The 21,074-nt window shown below is 62.4% G+C and overlaps 6 protein-coding genes across 6 annotated transcripts; 4 read left to right on the top strand and 2 right to left on the bottom strand.

Moving 5' to 3' along the window:
• Positions 1-1,335: 1,335 nt before the first annotated feature.
• PAN0_023d6113 (MFS multidrug transporter) lies at positions 1,336-3,159 on the top strand (the record flags this gene model as incomplete). Its single annotated transcript, XM_014798445.1, has 1 exon — positions 1,336-3,159. One exon carries the CDS (start codon positions 1,336-1,338, stop codon positions 3,157-3,159), a length of 1,824 nt encoding a protein of 607 aa, XP_014653931.1.
• A 93-nt stretch (positions 3,160-3,252) lies between these two features.
• Positions 3,253-6,129, bottom strand: PAN0_023c6112 (hydroxylation of heme O to form heme A; the record flags this gene model as incomplete). Its single annotated transcript, XM_014798444.1, has 3 exons — positions 3,253-4,996; positions 5,290-5,872; positions 5,952-6,129. The coding sequence occupies 3 exons, from the start codon at positions 6,127-6,129 to the stop codon at positions 3,253-3,255; spliced, it is 2,505 nt and encodes an 834-aa protein (XP_014653930.1).
• A 603-nt stretch (positions 6,130-6,732) lies between these two features.
• Positions 6,733-9,018, top strand: PAN0_023d6111 (CCR4-NOT transcription complex subunit 3; the record flags this gene model as incomplete). Its single annotated transcript, XM_014798443.1, has 2 exons — positions 6,733-8,903; positions 8,988-9,018. The coding sequence occupies 2 exons, from the start codon at positions 6,733-6,735 to the stop codon at positions 9,016-9,018; spliced, it is 2,202 nt and encodes a 733-aa protein (XP_014653929.1).
• A 1,294-nt stretch (positions 9,019-10,312) lies between these two features.
• Positions 10,313-12,913, top strand: PAN0_023d6110 (uncharacterized protein; the record flags this gene model as incomplete). Its single annotated transcript, XM_014798442.1, has 1 exon — positions 10,313-12,913. The coding sequence occupies one exon, from the start codon at positions 10,313-10,315 to the stop codon at positions 12,911-12,913; it is 2,601 nt and encodes an 866-aa protein (XP_014653928.1).
• A 1,540-nt stretch (positions 12,914-14,453) lies between these two features.
• PAN0_023c6109 (dicer-like protein 1) lies at positions 14,454-19,573 on the bottom strand (the record flags this gene model as incomplete). The annotated part of the gene is made up of 3 exons (XM_014798441.1): positions 14,454-15,284; positions 15,385-19,443; positions 19,538-19,573. 3 exons carry the CDS (start codon positions 19,571-19,573, stop codon positions 14,454-14,456), a joined length of 4,926 nt encoding a protein of 1,641 aa, XP_014653927.1.
• Positions 19,574-19,942: 369 nt separating this feature from the next.
• On the top strand, positions 19,943-21,037 carry PAN0_023d6108 (srrm2 protein; the record flags this gene model as incomplete). The annotated part of the gene is made up of 1 exon (XM_014798440.1): positions 19,943-21,037. One exon carries the CDS (start codon positions 19,943-19,945, stop codon positions 21,035-21,037), a length of 1,095 nt encoding a protein of 364 aa, XP_014653926.1.
• Positions 21,038-21,074: the final 37 nt, after the last annotated feature.

Genomic DNA, 21,074 nt, shown 5'->3' with positions numbered 1-21,074 from the left:
CGGCGAGTGGGATCTCCCGATCGAGGTGGCATCGGGGTGGATGCTGGCGAAGATGGGCAAAGCGGCATCTATTTTCGGCGAAGGGTCGAGGCGGCACTGCGAGCGGCACGAGATTGGCTTTGCCAAGCCTGGCGGAGCTGAAGCGGCAGCCGCAACGGCAACGCGCCTCGAAATGCGCATTACAATCTCACGGCTCCAAGGCCTAAATGCGCAAATACCAGCATTACACCGCCTGCCGAAGCCGCCCCTTGGACCCCGCAGACGCGCAGACGCAGCTCGTGCGAGCCTCAAACTTCGGCAGCCTTGGTTCGCACTCTCGGCATCCCACAAGGGTCCCCAACGGCATGCTTGGGTCATCATCATTGCGGTCTTGCACGAGTCTACTGGCAGCCACGAGGCTGAAGTCAGGACTTGGATTGCCAAAAGGCTTTTTGCAAGGCTAAGTGGTGGATAGCAGCGCGAGTGAGTGCGGGCCAAGGGAGGGAGCGCGGTGGGGTTATGAGGACCGAGCGGAGACAGCGGTGGGCTTTCGAACCGTCGGCTTCTTTTCAAGACGTGCATCATCTCGCCGTGCTGGGAGCCGGTGTCCGGCATGCGGTGCTCGCAAACCTTGTGCCGTCGCATTCTGTGGTTTCTCACGCTGGATACTTGCCTGCTGCCGCGCTCGCCCGCCCCCGGGGTGCGGCCTCGTTTTCATGCCCTTGCCGAACCCGCGCAGCGGCCGAACTGCTTCTGCCGTCAACGCTCGCCACCATGGATAGGCTCGCCGCATCCTTCACCCGCCCTAACCGCGACCTTGCCTCGTTCCTCTTCGTCTAGCTGGCACGCTTAGCTCGGTTCATTGCACGCTATCCTAGGGCGCGCAAGTGGGCTCGACCATCTTTGCGCCAATTCAGGCGTGCACAGCTAGCGGCGTCACGGCAATCCTGCAGCTACTCGCCGTTCACCGTTCACCAACCAGCAAATCCGGCCAGCCAGCTCCAGTACAGACGTCCGCTTCGAGCCGTAGTCCAAGCCTTGCCGGCACATAGTGCGGCTCTCCCACCTAGGCGTCCGGCACAGACCGCGTGGTCTCGACACTCGCTCCGCCTCGAGCGTTTTGCCGCCGGCTTGACGCTCACATTGCATGCAAAGTCCTCGATAGACGGCTGTACATCCGACTACCACTACGCTCGATCTGCGCGCTTTCCGATTCATATACACCACCTCGAGTGCAGGCCGCCATGTCGTCGTGACTCCTGCGGCCAACCCGGTCTACTGCGCACACCTCAATCGCGCTTCTCGACGCTAGTGCTATTCGAACAGGACGCTGTGCTTGGGCAGTTATCCTTCACCATGGCGACGTCAATACCCTCGCTGAAAACGATCGGCCATACACAGACGTATGCGAGCCAAGCGCCACCAGCACAGGATGCGCACAACTCGGCGGCGGTAGCTGCGACACCGATGCTGCCCTTGACACCCGCCGAGGTGGAGGCGATTGCACTCGAGGGCAGCGAGGACTCGCGCCACTGGTCGCACGCCAAAAAGTGGGGCACCACGCTCATCATCTCGCTCATGGGCTTCATCTCTCCGCTCGGCTCGTCGATCCTCGTGCCGGGCAACGGCTTCGTCGACCACAGCTTCAGCCTCGGATCGCGCACGCTCTCGGTGCTCCCCGTATCGCTCTTCGTCATGGGGCTGGGTGTGGGGCCGTTTATTCTTGCGCCGTGTTCCGAGACGGTGGGAAGGCAGCCGGTGTACGTGATGACGAGCGCGGTGTTCATCGCGTTCAACCTCGCGTCGGCGTTCAGTCCGAGCTTTGCGGCGCTCAACATCCTGCGCTTCTTTGCGGGTGCGGCGGGCAGTACCGGGCCGAGTCTGGGTGCTGGTAGCATCGGAGATATGTTTGCACCCAAGGAACGCGGTCGTGCGCAGTCGCTTTATGGTCTGGGGCCGTTGATGGGACCTGTGCTCGGGTCGATTTTGGGCTGCTTCATTGCCGCGGGGACGAGGGATTGGAGGTGGTTGCTGCATACGCTGACGATTCTGTCCGGCGTGGTGTTTGTGGTGATCGTGCTGTTCTTGGACGAGACGTATGCTCCCGTGCTGCTGCGCAAGAAGCGCGAACGTGCCATCGCCCAACGGCTCCAACAGATCCAAGACGCAACCCCCTCCTCGACGGTCGAGGCAGAGGTCAAGCAAAGCCGACTCGTCATGGCGGCGCAGAGATGGCTGCCGAGCAGGGCGATCATGCACAAACTCAAGCTGGCCCAATCGCGGCCTTTCAGGTTGCTGTTTACCAATCCTATCTGTGCGATCTTTTCGTACTACCTCGGCTTCTGCTATGGCATCATCTATCTCTTCATCACGCAGCATCCGTTGCTGTTCCAGACGCGCAAGGACGAGCCGGATGCGCCGTCGCCACAGAAGCTGCCGACGTACAATTGGACACTGGGCATCTCGGGGCTGTCGTACCTCGGTCTGGGGCTCGGCTTTCTCGTGGCGGCGTTTACGAATGCGCTGCTGCAGGACGAGATCTATGCGCGTCTGGTCGAAGCCGACGGCAGGGTTGGCTGGTTCATCTTTTACCGTCGCTGCGCATTCGAGCGAGCTTTGCGCGATCGGTCCGATCCAGCAGCGGATGATGTGGAACAGCCCAAGCGCCTCAGTGATGCTGCAGCCGAAGGAGCCAATTCCGCTTTTGGCAACGTCACACCCACCGTCAACCCGGACAAACTCCCACCCTCCATCCCCCCCGCAGAGGTGAAGAAAGGTCGACCCGAGTACAGGTTGCCACTCTGCCTTGTAGGGATGCTCATCCTCCCCGTGGGATTGACGACGTTCGGATGGAGTGCTGCCAACCAAACGCACTGGATCGTGCCGCTGGTGGGGTCGTTCCTCGTGGGGTGTGCGACGATCCTATGCTTCCAGACGATCCTCGTGTATCTCGTGGATGCATTCGTGCCGTATTCGGCCTCGGCCACGGCATGTGCGGTGCTGGTGCGCTCGGTGCTGGCGGCAGCATTCCCGCTGTGTGCAGAGTACATGTTCGAAGGCCTCGGATATGCGTGGTCGTGCACCCTCCTCGCCGGTATCGGCCTCCTCGGCCTTCCAGTCCCCATCATCCTGTACAGGTACGGAGAACATCTGCGTGCCAAGTACAAGTTCAAAGGCTAGCATCACACTCCTCATTGTATTTGTATCGACGTCATAAGTTAGCGGTTCAGAAGTGGTGGGATTGCAGATACAAGTACAGACGAATGAGAGGGTCTAAGGTTTGAGTGCGGGGGTGGGGTGGGCGACCTTGCGGAGGACGCGGGTGTTGCGCGTTGCGGCCGGGGCAAGGATGCGAGTAGGGATGGGACGCAGCGCCGAGATGAGGGCGACGAGGACCGAGAGGAGAGCGAGCGAGCCGGCCTGGTGCGCCGAGGCGAGTGGGATGGGCACCATGTAGATGAGCGTCGAAATGCCCAGCGTCACCTGGGCCGCCACGACTGCCACCGACGCATTGGCGAGCTGCACCACCCTTGGCGGCAACGCAGGCAGTACGGGGGTGGAAGCCACACGTGCAGCGGCAGTGTACGCCCGCGCAAGGCGATGCGTCTTCCATGCCAGCGCGAGCACGGTACACGCCGTGGTCACCGCCAGCGTACGGTGAATCAGCTGTACCGTGACCGGGTTCTGCGCGAGGTTTCTCCACACCTTATCGGAGCCATCGTCACGCTGGGCGTAGCGGTCGTCCATAAGCTCGTGCATGGGTGGTGCGATGCGACCCTCGCCCATGGTGGGGAACTCGTTATACACCAGCCCCGCGTCGAGACCTGCTACGAGCGCACCGGACATGGCGGTGGTAAACACGAGCGCAGCCACCGCCTTGGTGAGTCGAGAGTGGGTGCGCAGCAGTGGGTGGTTGAGCGTATTGGCCAACTGCGTCAGTGCGGCCTGTGTGCGAGCCCGCACGCCCGACACGGCGCCCGTAAGGTTAGCCGCATTGTAGTCGCGCTGCACCGCCAGACCGGTATGCAGCATTGCGAGGTACACCAGGAACGCTGTACCCATATGCATAGCCAGTCTAAAGTGCGACACGCGCGGTGTCCAGTCTGCCGCTGCCGTACTCGTCTGCGCGGCCGAAGTAGGCACCTCGCCTCCCTCGACGTGAACCGTCTTTGCCCTTCCACTCGGCTCGGGTGCCGTCAGACCCGACTTGACCATGAACCAACCCAAGAACCCCTGGAATCCAATGCCCGCCGCAATCGCAGCCAGCTTCCACCGCGTGCCTGGAGCAACCCATCGCCGCGTGACAAAGTACGCGGCGGGCAGCACGAATGCGACGCCGATCACGCGGCCCAGCACGCGGTGGCCCCACTCCCACATGTAGATCGCCTTGAAGTCGTCGAGCGACATCTTGGAGTTGAGCAGGTGGAATTCGGGCGTTTGCTTGTACTTGTCCCACTCGGCCTCCCATTCGGGCGTGGTGATGGGCAGACGCATCCCTTTGAACCCGGGGTTCCACTCGGTGATCGACAGGCCCGACTCGGTCAACCGCGTCAGACCGCCCACGACCACGATGGCGTACACGAGGAATGCAAGAGCGTACAGATGCAGTGCGACGACGGGTTTCGATACCGCGGGGGCTGCCGACGCGGTGTGTGTCGAGCTGGACGTCGAGTCGGCGGACGAGGTTGAGGCGTAGTCGGCCGGTGTCGCCGCAGCAGTCGATTGGTGGCGAGCAAGAGCGGTGAGGATGACGGAGCGGGACAGTGGCGCGGCATGTAGCGACCCAGGCCTTGGCGTTGATAGCAGTGTCGGTGTGGTGGTCGATGCGGAGCAAAGTGGCGAAGCGTTGGCGAGCGATGGTACGGAGGAGCGTTGAGCGAGCGCGACGAACGAGCGCTGGAAGACGGCGGCCAACGGTCTTGATGTGTGCGACACCAGGGCAGGCGATGCCAGCCTGATGCCGAGCCTGGGCACCATGTGAGCAGCCATCGTGAGCCTCCAATGGTGGATGTGGTTGCTGGTTGTCAAGCAAGAAGGAAGGGTTGAACGAGGTGTTGGTAAGGCGCTATTCGACGAGCTTTATTTAATTTTGGCGGCGCTTTTTTGGGCTGGATTTGATAATCCGAAGCCGCCCCGGCAGCGCGTTCTTGGCCGAATCTCACTCTCAGCCCTCACCGCCTCTCCCGATTTGCACCGATGCAAGATTGCACACCGCATCGCAGCATGCCGCTTTTGCACGGGCATTGTAACAATGAAAACGCACTTGCCATTCGACGAAGAAAGACAGTCTATACGTGAGCTTACTCTCACCTGCGTCCGCCGCGACGCTTTGCCATCTCCTGTGCGCGCTTCTCCTCGAGGAGGCGCTGCTGCTTGATGACGTTGCCGATACCAGCGAGGCGCCTGTCGTCGTTGCGGAGGTAGTAGAGCTTGGCGCGCCTCGTCCTGCGCAGCTTGCCGGACTTGTCGTTCTTGCCCGCCTCTGCCTTCTGGATGACACGCACGTCCTTGAGCAGCGGCGAGTAGAGGTTGAAGCGCATTTCGACACCCAGCTTCTGCACGAGGTTACGCAGCACGAACGACGTCGATACGCCGCGCCGGCGCACGGCGATGAGCACGCCCGAGAACGACGAAAAGTTGGTCTTGAGCGGGGACGTCCACGACTCGACGATGAGCACCGAGCCCGGCGGGATGCGCTCGCGCGACTGGCGGTCGAAGAGCTTGGTCAGACGGTTGCCCGGGTCGTAGCGCGCACGCAGCTCCGAGTGCACGCGCGGCATCACACCCGACAGAACGCTCTTGGGCTGCGGAGGCGGCGTGACGCCCTGCTTCGTCGAGATGAACTCGGGTACTTCCGGGATCAGGGCCGCCGACGAGAACGGATACGTTGCGGCTGTAGGTGCAGAGCGTATGGAGGATCGGGTCAGCTGGAGTGTGGTCGAGCATGTCTCTGCAGTGGAGCGTGGACTTACATCGCTGCGGTGTCTTGGCAGCCGCCGCTGCTTTGGAGGCGGCACGAGGAGTGTGTGAGGAGGAGAAGCATCGACTGCTGGACGCGATGGGCGATGCTGATGTTGTGGAAGGGTTGGCGCCGAGCCTGAGCGACTTGAAGAGCGCCGTCAGCGGCTTGGAGCTTCGTTGAACGGACATTGTCGATGTTCTGTATGCCTCCCGCTGTGGTGTCTGTGGTGTAGATACGAAGCGAAAGGAGGTTGGTGCAGAGGCAACAACGACGATGGAGCTGTCCAATGCCAACCAGCTGGCCTGCTTGCAGCCCAAATCCACTTTTCTCGCCCTCGCCCTCGCAATTCTTCGCGCCTTCGATCCGAGTTTGTCTCGCGCGAGAAATTCAGCGCCGCGCCCAGGCTGTGATTGGATCTCTCGAGCTGGGTCCGCATCCGTTTGGCAAGGCGACCAGAGCCCAGAGCCAAGTGAGGCAGAGCCAGGGTGGGGATCGGGCGCGCGTTGGCCACCCAGCCCAAGCCGGCCCCCAACGCCTGAGCCAGCATTGAGCGCAGCTGCAAAAGTCCACTTTCCAAATCCACTCATCCAAACCGCAGAGTAGTGTCGAGCATCACACCTTCCTCCACGCCACGACCCCACTTCACCCCTCCATCCACCACCTCGACGCATCGACACCAGCAGCAGTCACACCACCACCACCACCGTTGCCACCACACTGCGCTCCGCATTGGCGCCTATCCGTACTTCAAGCTCGCGCTCCGCTAGAGCCGAGCCACACATTCGTCCAGCATGGCGGCGAGAAAGTTGCAAACAGAGATCGACAAGACCTTGAAAAAGGTGGGCGAGGGTGTCGAGATCTTTGAAGACATGTACGAGCTGCTGCAGCGCTCCACCAACTCGACACAAAAGGAAAAGATGGAGTCGGATCTCAAGACGCAGATCAAGAAGCTGCAGCGTCTACGCGACCAGATCAAGACGTGGCTGCAGAGCAACGACATCAAGGACAAGAAGCCGCTGCTCGACAACCGCAAGCTCATCGAGACCCAGATGGAAAAGTTCAAGGCCATCGAAAAGGAGATGAAGACCAAGGCCTTCTCCAAAGAGGGCCTCATAGCCGCCGCCAAGATGAATCCGCGCGACCGCGAAAAGGCAGAGATCTCCGACTGGCTCTCCACGCAGGTCGACGAGCTGGCGCGCCAGACCGAGGCGGCCGAGGCCGAGATCGAGACCATCTCGGGCTCGGGCAAGAAGAAGAAGGGCTCCGCCAAGGACGAGCGCGCCTCGCAGCTCGAAAACGCCAACGACCGGCGCAACTGGCACATGTCGCGCCTCGAGATCCTGCTGCGCATGCTCGAAAACGGCAACCTCGACACCGAGCGCGTGCAGGACATCAAGGAGGACATTGCCTACTTTGTCGAGTCGAACATGGAGGAGGACTTTGAGGAGGACGAGGGCATCTACGACGACCTCAACCTCGACGACGGCGAAGAGGCGTTCGGCCTCAAGGAGAACGACGACCTGCACAGCAACCACGACTCGACCGCCGGCATGGACGACCTCAGCTTCCGCGACCTCAAGGACACGCCCACCAAGCAGCGACGCGACAGCCTTGCAGACACGCACACCTCCACCACAACCAGCATCAACAACAAGGATACCACCATCCTCACCAGCAGTGGCAGTACATCCAACAACACCAAGGACAAGGACAGCGGCAGCGGCAGCGGTCATGCCAAGAAGGAGGATGCGGCGGCGGCAGCAGCAGCTGCAGCGGCGGCCTCGTCGGCAGCCTCGCAGCCCGCAGCGTCACCTGCGCCACCAGCGGCCAAGAAGACGACGAAGAAGGCGTCGCAGGAGGCGGTGGCGGTGCCCAAGGAGAAGGCGGTGCCTACGGCCAACTTTGCGCAGGCCAAGGCGCCGGCAGCGTCGCAGTCTGCCGTGCTTTCGCCACCCAAGGCACCGAGCGCCGCGCCGCTTCCACCCATCCGATATGCGGCGGCGGCAGCCGCAGCCGTGGCAAGCAGTGCCACGGCGAGCACCAACGACAATGCGGTTTCTTCGCCATCCGCCGCCACCGCGCCGATGGCCAACGACTCGACGGATGCGAATGGTGCGGCGTCTGCAAATGGAGCTGCGTCGGCGTTGTCGGCAGCGGTAGGTGCGCCATCGACGCCAATCAAGTCTGGGGTGGATGCGGCGCGTGCGAGCGATGCGGCGGACAAGGCTCGGTCTGCGTCGCCAGCGCCGCCTGGGCTGAGCAAGGTGGATGCGAGCAGCAACAGCAACAGCAACAGCAGCAGCAGCAGCAGCAGCAACAACAACAACAACAACGGCAACGGCGAGGGAGCGAGCACTGGCATGTCCGGATTCGAGCCTGCGCAGCTTGCGGCGAGTTCTGCGGCGGCGAGCGTGGTGCAGCCTGCGGGCGGGGGAGCGGGTACGGCGGCGCAGCAGGCGGCAGCGCAGAAGGAGGCGGGCACGGAGGCGCGATTGCCAACGTCGCTGACGGATCTGGTGTCGTCGTTCGAGTCGGCCAAGCAAAAGTCGCTGCAGCGCGAGGCGAATTCGGGGCTGGTGCACAAGTCGCTCGAGTCGTCGTTTATGAATGTGCCCGAGGCGGTGGATTCGGATCGACCGCGCTACTATGTGCCACGCAATCCGTTCCCCACGCCGAGCTACTATCCGCAGACGCCCGCGGGGGTGTTTGACAATCCGGCGCTGTACGCCAAGTTTGATGTGGACACGCTGTTTTACATCTTCTACTACCAGCAGGGGACGTACCACCAGTACTTGGCGGCCAAGGAGCTCAAGAAGCAGAGCTGGCGATTCCACAAGCAGTATCTCACGTGGTTCCAGCGCCATTCGGAACCGCAGGCGATCACCGACGAGTACGAGCAGGGCGTCTACGTCTACTTTGACTGGGAGGGCAGCTGGTGCCAGCGCAAAAAGAGCGACTTCCGGTAAGTTTATTCAGCAGCAGTGAGAGAGTGGGAGAGTAAGAGTGCGGTTACTGATGTCTTCTTGTTTGGTTTTTGCGGGGATAGATTCGAGTATCGATGGTTGGAAGACAACTAAGCCGTCTCTCTCACATGGGCAGATTGTTAGTTGCGAAGAAGAAAAAGCAAAGTGATTGGTACATTGCCTGGTGGTGCCGAGGCGTGGTGAGGTGGGCAAGGGTGAGCGGGATGATCGGAAGAGTGTATGCCGTAGGATGATGTTTTGCCGATGTCCTGCTGGGAAGCGAGGGCGTTCGAGGCGGCGGTAGGGATGGCATCCTGTGCATAAGATTGCGAAGCGAAGACAACCGTCGAGTCGAGCGGTGCATTGCAGCTCAATGCGCATCCAAAGCGAGCCGAGAGCAGGGACCTGCCAGTCACACTCACGCAGGCTGGGACGATGCGCTCGGGTGCTTCTTTTTGTATTCAGAGCGCGTTTTTTTTTCTCCGGAGAGGAGTCGTGAGCGCGGGGAGGTCTTGGAGCCGAGATGCACCAACCGCCAGGCTGGCGAGCTTAGCTGTGACTCTCCGTCGGAATCCACCGAGGCTTCGGATGTCGAGCGATCACACTGCCGCGGGTGTGAACCGATCATCGGATGCTCCGTCCCCGCCATGTTTTTTGGCTTTGATCCCGCTGTTGGAGACGGCAAGGCAAAAATGTGATAGGCAGCGAGACGCACACGCGCGCGGGATAAGAACAAAGTTTACCGCGGAGGAGCCGCCTTTCAACTCAAAAATGTCCAGTCTCAGAGCAGTCGAAGGAATTCACAGTCCGCCCGTAGAAGCCGCGCTTCGCATTGTGCCGAAAAGCACAAAAGAGGACCCTTGCGTCGAAAAAGATAGGGCTGGAATCTCGCAGAGGATGCCAAGCATGCTCGTGGTGGGGCCCAGCCAAAGGCACAGTTCGCAGCAGGTCCGAGGGCAGAAGAAGAGAGTCAAAGAAGGAGGAGCGTGCGGCTGAGCGTCGGATGAAATCACACAATCACTCTCGACAGCATGCAAAGAGTACAGTCACGCATGCTGGCTGGCTGAGCCTGGCAGCCTCAAGGCAGGCAGAGAGAGATGCAGGGTTGCATGCGATCTGCGCACTCCACCTGCCTCCCCGCCTCGCCATTTGCTGCCACCGCACCGCTTCTCCACCGCTTCTCCACCGCTCTCCACCGCACTTCACCGCAAACTGCAACTCCAATTCGCCCAGCCCAGCCCAGCCCCCGCCAGCCTCTCCACGCCCCTGCCCTTTGTCTCGTCACCACCGCCATCCTCTCCTCGCTGCCTTCGTCGTCGCTGTTCGCTCTCTACATCCGTTTCGAATCGTTAATCAATGTCCCACTAATCTTTGCTTCCGTCGCATCCAATGCCGCTCCACCGTCACAATGTCGCTACGCTTCCTCACAAGACGTCGTGATCGCGACCGATCCAACTCCATCCTCAACTCGCAGCCCTCGCCTTCGCGTGCGTGCATCGCTCTCCCCGACGAACCAGTGCGCTCGGGCAACGCGGGCAATGCTGCCATACCCGCAGACGTCCACGTCATCAGCTGGGATCCACGCGACCTCGAAGCTGCTGGCCGCGACGTCCACATCCGCTCCAGAGATCCACTCCCATCTCCGGGCCTAGGCCCCATCGATACCCCTGTTTACCGTGCTTTCACCGCAAGCCAGCACCTCAACCACCCACCACCCGTGCCCGCAAAGTCAACCCCCATCAGACCCCAGAATGCAAAGTCGCGCGCAAGACCAAAGACCGCATCGAGCGCACAGGATCGACAGCGTATCGACTTTCTAGAATCAAGACCATCCCTATCGGCAGCAGATAATATCCGCACAGACTACCTCGAGGTGCTTCACGCCTCCACAACCACCCAACACGACCATGCCCACACCTCAAAGCACAGCTTCTCGCGCCGCTTCGCCTCCAAGATTCGACGCGCCAAATCACGCTCCCAACAGTCCGGCTTGGCATATGACTCGGGCGCCGAGACCGACGCCGACATCAGCCATGCCACCCTGCCCGCCTCCTTTGCATCAGGCTCTCGTCTTCCCTATTCGCACGCCCAAGACAACGCTTCCGTCCAGTCATTCGCCAGCCAGGCTTCGGCACACACTCGAGACTTTTGCCTCCTCTCCGCTTCCGACGCAACCTCGAGCTTGCTCTCCCGTCTACCCAACACTCGTAAGCTGCGCAGGCGTCAAAATGCCTCGACCGCCGACATCCAGCTCTTGGCTTCCTCCTCGGCTCGTTCCCAATCCGACAACGCTGCCTCCGCCGCCACTTCGCGTTCGCGCAGCGCTTCGCTCAGCACCATGGCGCCCAAGTTTCTGCGTCCCAAGGACAGCCGCGCCGACATGGGCCCCAACGCTCCCCCCTCGCCCGCAAAGAACAGACTGAACAGAGGCGCTCCTCCCTCGGCGTGGAGGCCCGACGCCGCCTCGATCGAAGCAGCAGCCGGCGCATCGTCCAGCTACAGCTCCGACAACGACGCCAGTGCAGCCTCCTCCACGGGCCATGCACACGGCCTCGCTGCCAACAGTAGCGTCGGCGCCGCATCGCCCGGTCCATACCACGCCCAGCTCGTCGGTCATACAGACGCTCAGCATGCCCACGGGCACCGCCCGCGCACGCCCGTCAATCGTCTTTCGGCCATCACGTCTGCCCTGCTTCCGCGCACTCCGGATCCCGAGTCGTCGCCACGCCCGCCCTCCCGCCACAACGCACCGTCATCGCCCATCGTCGCTGGCCTGCCCCTCCCCGCCAAGCCCACCCGCACCGCCTCACCAGCCGTGACCACCTCGCTCCTCGCCTCGCAACTCTTCAAGCGCCTCGGTCCGCCCCCCGTCGGTCTCGAGCCGCACCGCTTCGACGAGCGTGTACTCATGATCCAGCACTACATCCAAAACCAGGTGCCGCTCGTCCCCCTCGCCAAGCCGCACGATCCCGTCACCTTCGCGCCGGCCAGCAACCGCTCCAGCTTGCCGCCGCCCGCGCGCCGCTCCTCCGCCGACCCACGCCTCGCCGCGCTCGCAGACGAGTTCGACAAGCTCGAGTGCCAGACAGAGCACGCCATGCTCGAGCTCGCCGCGCACAAGGGCGACGTCGTGCGTTTCGAGATCGCCGAGCTCCGGCTCGCCGATGCTTTCCTCGCCGCTAGGAGGCGCTGCGGCGTCGATAGCAGCCGCAGCCACTTTGAGCTCGAGGCGCTCCCTCCTGCGGCGAACTCGGACAGCCCCGACCTGGTCTCGGACTCGCGATTCCACGCAGACGCCACGCCGCTGAGAGGTACGCTCGGAGGCATGCATCCCGCGCCCGCTGTGCGTCCGCCCAGCGCACGCGAGGCCACAGACGGCCTCGGCGGGCTCGGCGTTTCGCTGCGCCCAGCACCCAGACGCAGGCGCAGGCCCATCACTGCACCCGAGACGCAGAACAAGGGCATCGCCAGCATGCCGTTGAGCAGCAGCGGCAATCGCGAAATGCTGCGCAGGGACGGCGAGGCTGCTGACACGCGGCCGTCGACCGCACGCTCGTCGCGCTCGCCCGCGCCTGCCTCGGACACGGCGGGCGGCGCGCTCGAGGGCGAGCTGTTTACGCCGGCGAGCTTCAGTGCGCGTGCGGGTTCGGGTGCGGGTGCGGCGGTGGTGGATGCGGACGAGCTGCGGCTGCGCCAAATGCACACGCATGCGCAAGCGCGCCTGGTGGCGAGCAGGACCGTGTTCGCTGCGCCCGCACATGCCTACCGGCGCGGCTCGAGCGACAGGGACAGCTCGAGCAGCCACAACACCGCCACTACGCATGGCTCGGTGCGCTCGCCGCTGTTTGGCGCGCCCGCGTTCCAGGTGGTCGGATGGGCGGGTGTGGGCGAGAGGCAGAGGACGCATTCGCAGGATACGGCCGATACCGAGCATACCGATGCGTCCGAGATGCATGCCGCCATCAAGGCGGCCGTCGCGAGAGAGGGCGCACTGCCCCCGGTCTCGTAGCAGTTCCAGCACGGCGAGGATCAACACCAGGCGCACAGTCGCCGTCGCCAGCTGTCATGGTCAAGTACGGTGACAATCACGATCAGGCAGTGTCAACCAAGGCATTGCTGAGCGAAGCACAGTCAAGCAAGACGCTCCCAACACAGGTACAGTCGCGCCGAGTCGCCTTGGGGCACAGCTATCGTCAAAAGATGCACTATCAATCGAGGCAACCGCCGTGTCGAAGCTCGGTCGTGACAAGGCACAGACAGGCAAGGCGCAACCATGATCGCAAAGCATTGCCACGCAAGGCACAGGCTCGGGCGGGCACAGTCGCCGCCGGACCCGACCGCATTCGGACAAGGCGCGGCATCGCAAGGCATTGTCACGCAAGGCACCAGTCGTATTGGACCTCGGTCGTCATGACATGGCACAGTTGCGCCATGTCGCAAGTGAGCACCGTCGCAATGTCAAGCAAAGCAAGATAGACTCGAGCACAGTCTCAGTCGAGCTCAGCCGCAGCCGGCTCAAAGCACGGTCAAGCGAGGCGCTGTCAAGCGAAGGATTGTCACGCCGAGCGACCGTCGTATCGAATTACGGTCATGGCGAGGCTCAGGCGGGCCCAGCTGCAGCCACTGCGGTCATGACAAGGCGCAGCCGCCAGCTGTCGCGATTCAGCACGGCCATAGTCACGATCAGGAACAGTCGGGCACAGCCACGTCGAGCACAGACTCAATCTGGCACAGCCGCAGTCGGAGAAAGCGCAGCCTCCGCAAAGCGCCGTCTCGCAAGTGGTGTCCAATGCGATCATGACAAGGCAACAATCTTAGGGACCAGCCGCGCGAAATTGCCGCCAAGCACACTCGCAACTACGCGCGACACTGGCAAGCAAGGCGACAGGCGGACAGTTCGCAGTCAAGCAAGACGCAGAAAGACCGGACGCAGCCATGACACGGCACGTTCGGGCAAGGCATTTTCAAGCACGGCCCTGGGGAAAGGCCGCAGTTGCGCCCGAGTTGCAGCCATGCACAGCCGCGGTCGGACCAGGCGCAGCCCCCGCAAAGCACACTATAGCAGGGCAACAGGCGGACCACTCGAATACGGACAGGGCGCAGTCGAGCAAGGCACAGTCGAGCCAGGCAACAGGCGTCCAACTCGCCGACAACTCCCGGTGGAGCAAGATCGTACTGCAGCACCTCGCAGTCGGACCGTCCGCCTGCACGACAATGCACAGTCCGCCACAGCTCCGTCAGCAACGTGGCCGGCACGACCATCTCGGCCATTGAAGTCGCACGAATAGGCACGGTCAGCACAATGCACAGCCGCCGCAGTCCCCGTCGGACAGTGTCGCCCTCGAACGCGTTGTAGCCCAAAGCCGGCTTCAGAACACTCACAGTCGCACGTTGCACCGATCATTCGCAACACAGCAATTTCTTTACACGTTTGGCTTGTGCGAATGGCAGTGTGCGAGTGTGAGTGCGTGAGGGTGCGGCGTCTGTGGCGCGTTTCGGATGGCGATGTCTTACTTTACACTGTGTCGTGGGGAGGAGTGGGGAGGGGTTTAGGCTGTGCAATCGCAATCCTTTGTGAGGCTGAGCAGCTGGGCCAGTGTAGGTTGGTTGTGGTCTGCGGGGGGTTGGAAGGGGTTCTTCCACGCGAGCGTCCTTGCGAGTTGGGCGAGCAAGAACCGCTGTTCGTCCTTGCCTTTTGCGTTGATACCGGCCATTATGGCTTTGGCTTTGGCGAGGTGGTTGATCGACGTTGGGACGGTTTTGAGCTGGGCGATGGTGGAAGCGTGGATTGCAATCGATACTGTCAGCTCGTCCAGAAGCGCATCCACATCCACGTCCATCTCGTCGCCGTCGAGGGAGGAAGAGATGGTGAGGGTGCAAGACGTGCTGAGTAGGAGCCGTTTGATATCCGTAAGGGGGATCGAATCCCAGGGGCAAAACTTGGCGTAAAAGGGGACAAAGATGCGGTCGAATACGCTCTGTGCGGTCGAAGGGTCGAAGGAGGAATCCACCACGATGCTGGCAAAGCTCGCTTCGACCACATCCGCCAGTGCCTTTGGAGTTGCAACCCCACAGTCCTGCCAATATGCCGTACCCTCCCCCGCGCCCTCCATCGCACGAGAATATGCGCCGAGCGTGGATGCAAGAACCTCGCTATTCGACGCGACGTATTTGTGCAATCCCAGTCGATGCCCCAGCGCGGCTAAGGTGGAGTTGGATGCCAACATCCCCTTCAACGCCGTCAATTCGCCCGGAGACAAATCCGGATGGGCGAAAAAGGAGTACCGCACAATGTTCAGATCCAACCACGCATCGCCGAGAAACTCCAACCGCTGGTAGGACGGCAGCACCGATGCGAGCAGCGACGGATGCGTAAAGGCCTCCAGCCCCAGATGGGGGTTAGCGATACACGTGGCCGAACAGCCCCTGCAAATGGTCCAACCCCGACCGATCCACCCTCCGCTCCCAACCTTGCGTCACCGATGTGAGCTTAAGCTCTTCCAGCAGCGTGTTGAAGTCGTCCAGCCTTTGAATGGACTCGGGGATCAGTGTGAGGACTCGACACACGTGCAGTGCCGCATCCGTGCCACCGCCCACCAGCGCCGCACCGATCAGCGCCTCAACGACGTCGGGGAGTGTCTTTTCGCGAATCACATCCGTCTCCCCCGCCCCCACCTCCACCTTAACGCGCCCGGGTTGGAGCAGTGCCCCACCGATCCACCCCGACATCGGCGCGGTATATCGCTTGGCTGCAAAGTCCGCACTGCCGAATAAAGCCCACCGCCCAAGTTGGAGCCGGCGAGCCTCGCGCAGAAGCCGCACGTTGGTCAGGATCGCCTTGTTCGCCAGATGCAGCTCCGCCTCCGTCCGCCCGAGCTGCGTTGTGAATGTGTGGCAGGTGGCAACGAGCTTGAGGAACGTGTCCCCGAGAAACTCGAGCCGTTCGTAGTCGAGCCCGCACCGAGCAGCTGGACTCGCCAACGCCTCGAGCACCAAGTCCACCTCCAGCAGCCCGCTGAATAAAGCGGTGTTGCACTGAGAGGCGAGCAGGAGATGGTCGTACCGCGTGAGGATCGTCGGCAGCACGAGCACGCTCGAAAGCGTGTCGGAGCGCAGAGGGAAGATGCGGTAGAAGCGCGGGATGACGAATCGCACCGGTGTGGCGGTGCGATGGCTGCCCCGGCTCGGGGGTGTCAGCAGGTTGGTGACTTTGCCGAGCTTTGTGACGGCGACGAGCGGCGTCGAGGCGAGCTGGGTGGCCAGGGAGGCGGCTTCGTCGGCGCTGACGCGGCGCGCGTACTTGGTCAGGTGCTGCGAGAGGTACGTTTGCGTCTCGTCCACCGTCTCCGTCCCGGCCTTGGATGGGAGCGGTGAGAGAGCCGTGAGGTCGTGTCTGACGTCTTGGAAGATGTACAGCGCGTTCGACGCATAGCCGTGCTGCCGCGTAAGCACCGTGTTGTGCAGCGACTCGAGCCCTGACGGGTCGATGCGCGATGGCTGCAGCGTGGCTGGCCAGTCGAACGCGAGCTGCGACCAGGTCGTCACGTCGCTTACGCCATCGGCGACGCGGACAGGTGCAACCAGCACGGCTGGCTCGCCGTCATCAGGCCCGGATTCGCGGCGGCTCAACAGCGCGAATACGAACCGCGTGAACCGCGTCGCGGCCTCGAGGTCTGTGCTTTCCAGCGGAACGGCGCCGAGCGATGCAGCGCGGATCGGCTTCATCTTGCCCGAAGCTGCATGGTATAGTGTCAACCGTTCTGTAGCCGGCAGCGCACCGCGCGTGAGCAGCAGCAGCGGCTGGCATCCCGCATCAAAGCTAGCCATCGGGAGGAACGTCGCATGCCACTGCACTTGCTCATTCGCACCTTGCGCGTGAAACCGCGCCCATCCATCCATCTTCTTGACGGGCACGTGGATGGGCTGTCCCGTCCCGCGCCACGCCTTATGGTGCGGGTTCATCATCGCAGGCGCAGCGTCGCGATCGGCCACTTTGGCACCGATGAGCTTGGGCATGAGCCACTCGTCGAGCTCTCCGAGCTTCCGCAGCTGCTGGCATGCGCGTAAAGCCGCCATGCGCTTAGCGCGCTTCTTGGAGCTGCACGGCCCGGATTCGACACTGCGCACCGCCGCAGTACTAGGCAGTTCGAGCGTGCAGCTGAACGCGGGCGTGCCGCCGAGCACCTCGGTGCTCTGCATGCGGTACGCCAGCACGGCGTCCTTGAGATACTCGCTGTGCAGCGTCGCCGCATAGTGCGCCACGAGGCTCGGGGCGTCTTCGGCATACAGCCGTGCGCCTGTGGTCGGCTCGTGGATCGCCGGTTCGGCATCGGGATCTTCGGGCTCGATGCGCAGTCGTTGCTGCCACTCGTCGCACAGCATCGCATCGGCATCGGCATCGTCGCCGCCGGACTCGGTGATGGCATCGAGCCACTTGCTGCGTCGCGCCTCGGTGTCGAAGGCGTTGTGGATGACTTGGGCATGGTCGGCGTTGCCGCTCTCGGCCATGAGGATGAACCGGCTCCCGCGCGCGCGTGCGCGGCCGCGCGACTGGAGGAACGAAATGCGCCGGTTGAACAGGTCGAACCGGATCACCAGGTTGGCGGCTTGGATGTCGAGGCCTTCTTCGGCGATCGAGGTGGCGACGAGAAGGTTGGTGGGCGCGCGGCGGCGGAAGCGGTTGAGCACCTGCACCTGGTCGTGCCAGTCCATGGCAGGCGCCCCGCCAGCGGCCGATCCGTTATCGTGGCCGAGCAGGAACTCGGGATGGATAAAGCCGAGCCCAGGCATGCGCTTGATGAGCTCGACGAGCAGCGTCGCCGTCTGTCGACGCTCGACAAACACGATCGCGCAAAAGTTGGCCGCGTCCGGCTCGAAGCACTGCAGCAGCTCGACAAGGCGCAGCAGCTTTGGCGATGCATTGGAAGCATCGATGCGCAGCTCGTCGGGTAACGCGGGCTGGGCGCGCATGTGCAGCAGGATGCGTCGGTTCAGCTCGCTGTTGGTGGACAGGTGAGCGGCGCCGAGCGGTAGAGGCGCTTTCTGCGGCTCTTCTGCGCCATCATCACCGTTTTCGGGCGGATTGCGCATGCTGGCATCGACGATCCACGCATCGCTGACGAGCGTGCGCTTATCCCTGCCGATAGCCGCCCACTTGCGCGCGCGCGAGCGCAGCTCGAGCAGCGTACTATGCCAAAACACATCGCAGCCGACGGCGCCCAGATGGCGCATGGTGTATTCGAGCTTGGGCTGCACCTCGTCGCGAAAGTGCCTCTCGACGCTATCAAGCTGGTCATCGTCCAGCGCCACATCCACCGCAAACATGCCGAGCATCTCGCGGCTGAGCTCCGACAGCGGCACGCCGTCCAGCTCGTCGTCGAGCACGGTGACAAAGGGCGCGAACTCGACGACGAGCTCGTCGGGCTTCTGCTTGACCTTGTCGAGGTCGTCGAGTGCTGCCTTGGACACGGTGTGGATCCTGGCGTCCATGGTGCTCTGCAGATAGTGCGCGGCCTCGTGGAACATGCCGCTCCTCGTAAAGATGGGGCTGGCAGTCATGCCAAAGATCTTGGGCCGCTGATCGGCGGGTGCGAGCCGGTAGTACTTCATGATCCTAAAGAAGGGATGATTCTTGAGCGTGTGGTGCGTTTCGTCGAACACGATGAGGTTGAGATCGTCCATCTTGATGAATTCGTGGATGAGCGCGTCGAGGAAGCACTGCGCGGTGGCCACGATGACCTGGTGCGACTGGAGCAGTGCGGCCCACTGGGGGGCGTGCCAGTGGTCGACGGTGAGCTTGTTGCGGCCACGCGTGGCCTCCTTGAGCTCGCCATAGAGCTTGCCGACGGCGAGGTCGGAGTTGCCGGCGATGACGGACGATTGCTGGTGGACGAGCGGGACGAGGTTGACGAGGAAGAACGACACCTTGCGCTTGGCGGTCGGGTTGGTGGGAGGGAGGGGTTGCTGGTGGATATGCTGGAGGAGGAGCACCGAGATGAGCGTCTTGCCGCTGCCCGTGTCGAGGCAGACGAGCACGTTTCCAGACTTGGCGATCTGGGCGAGCTCGAGCTGGTAGGAGCGCGGTACGAAGGTGAGCTGGTCGGTGCGAAGCTGGTTGGAGGGATCGACGGCGGTCTGGGCAGCGATGTGCTCGAGGATCCTGCGCTTCTTGCGCGCGCCATCGTCCTCGACGGTAGCGTGTGGGGGCGGTGAGGGTGCTATACCTGGATCGGCTGGTTCCAGCGCTGGACTGGCCGAGAGCTGACGAGAACGCTTTGCCATTGTATCCAGACTTTGATGAGACAGAGGAGTGGCAGCGACGGACGAGAGGTGGTCGATATCGATATGGTCGATGGGTGTTGGAGACGAGGTGGGCGGAGACAGATGGACGTCGGCAAGCCAGTTGGACACACGAGCCTGTGCGGACAATATATCCATGTCTCCGATGCTGTTCCGTGCGGGCTCTTCAAGGTTCAGCTGCGGAAGAGGGAGTGCGGGAAGGGGTGCGGATGCGGCTGAGGAGGAGGACGAAGCCGCATCCTGTTCGAAGACGTAGTTAAGGCTTCCAGGGCATTCCACCCTCTAAGCAGCCGAAGCTTGCCGACAGGTTGGTGGGTTCATATGATTCGCGCACGGCTGGTGCAGGCTGGCGTGGGATGCCGCTGCTCATGTGTGCAGATGAAGCTGAGGTCGGATAGCGGCAGTTGCGCCGCGAGCTTGTCTGGCAAGTGAGATAATATCCAGTCGATGTCCCTTTGTTGGAGCCGGTCCGCTGTGCGATGGAAGTTGCGGCAGGAACAATGAGCGAGGAGGTGGGTGCGCACCAAGTCGGTGAGTGGAGCTTTGACAGGTGGAACCGATTCAGGGTCCAACCTTCTGGCCTTTTTTGGCGCCGCGCAGCAGAGCCGGCCGAAATCGATTCGCAGTTCCGACATCCGAATCTGAGCCATCTAAATTTGGCGTCCACATCCACCCTTTCTCTTCACCACCACCACCATCCATCTCTTCCATCTTTGGCCTCGGCGCCTTTATTATCGCCATGTACAACGGTATTGGCCTCAAGACGGCGCGTGGCACAGGCACGAATGGCTACATCCAACGCAACCTATCCAACGTCCGACCGCGCGACAATCCCTTCACCAAACCTGCCGCTTCCTCGTCCGCCCCTGATGTGCGACACACGCAGCCGGATGCAGCGATTCTGGAGCACGAACGCAAGCGCCGCGTCGAAGTGCGCTGTATGGAACTACGCGTGCAGCTCGAAGACGACGATGTCCACGACGACGAGATTGAGCTCCAGGTGCAGGCGTTGCGCGAGAAGCTGACCGCGCAGATGGAGCAGCAACGCGAGCAGGAGGCGGTATCGAAAATCGATGCGGCCAAGTTGAGGGCGGGGGATACGCATAGGCTGGCAGAAGCTAAGCAGCATGATGAACGACGATTCGCAAGGGCAGTGGGGGTGGAGAGCGGGTATAGGGAGGGCGATGCGTTTGACCGCGAGCTGCAGGAACGCAAGAAGCAGGAGCGCATCGAAGAGCGAAGGAGGAGGGATGAGGAGAGGAGGAAGGAGTGGGAGAGGAGGAAGGAACAACAGGCCGATGCGAGGAGAGAGCGCGAAAGGGCGGGCGAGGAGAGGGATGCTGGATGGAGTAGGCGTAGGGAGAGGGAGGAAAAGGTGCGTTCGCCATCGCCTCGTGCAAGGAAGCGCGGCAAGTACAGCGAAAGCTCGGGATCCGATTCGGGCTCGAGCGAGCGATCCCCCCGACGCAGAGATGAGGGCAGGTCAACGAGGCGAGAGGTGGGACGGGGACGTGCGAGAAGTCGATCGCCTTCCAGATCGAGCTTCACCTCCAGCTCCAGGTCCAGGTCGAGGTCCACGACGAGGTCGAGGTATGATTCTCGTTCGCGCTCGCGATCCAAGTCGAGGTCGAGATCACGCTCTGTATCGCACTCGCGTTCGCGCTCAGTCTCGTCTCGATCGCACAGCGGTGGTCGTCGTCGCTCGTACTCGCGCTCTCCCTCTCGCTCAGCTTCCTCCCGCAGCCTCAGTCGCAGTGTCAGTCGCAGTCGCAGTGCTAGTCCCGCACGCGCGCTTCCACCCGGCCCCCCACCCACACGTCCCCCCGGCCTTTAACCCCCGCAATTCCCTCGGATAACATGCAATTACCTGT

This window comes from Moesziomyces antarcticus (genome assembly GCF_000747765.1).
Source record: "Moesziomyces antarcticus DNA, scaffold: scaffold_v10023, strain JCM 10317, whole genome shotgun sequence".
NCBI classification, from domain to species: Eukaryota; Fungi; Basidiomycota; class Ustilaginomycetes; order Ustilaginales; family Ustilaginaceae; genus Moesziomyces; species Moesziomyces antarcticus.
This window is presented reverse-complemented; position numbering and strand designations above follow the sequence as displayed.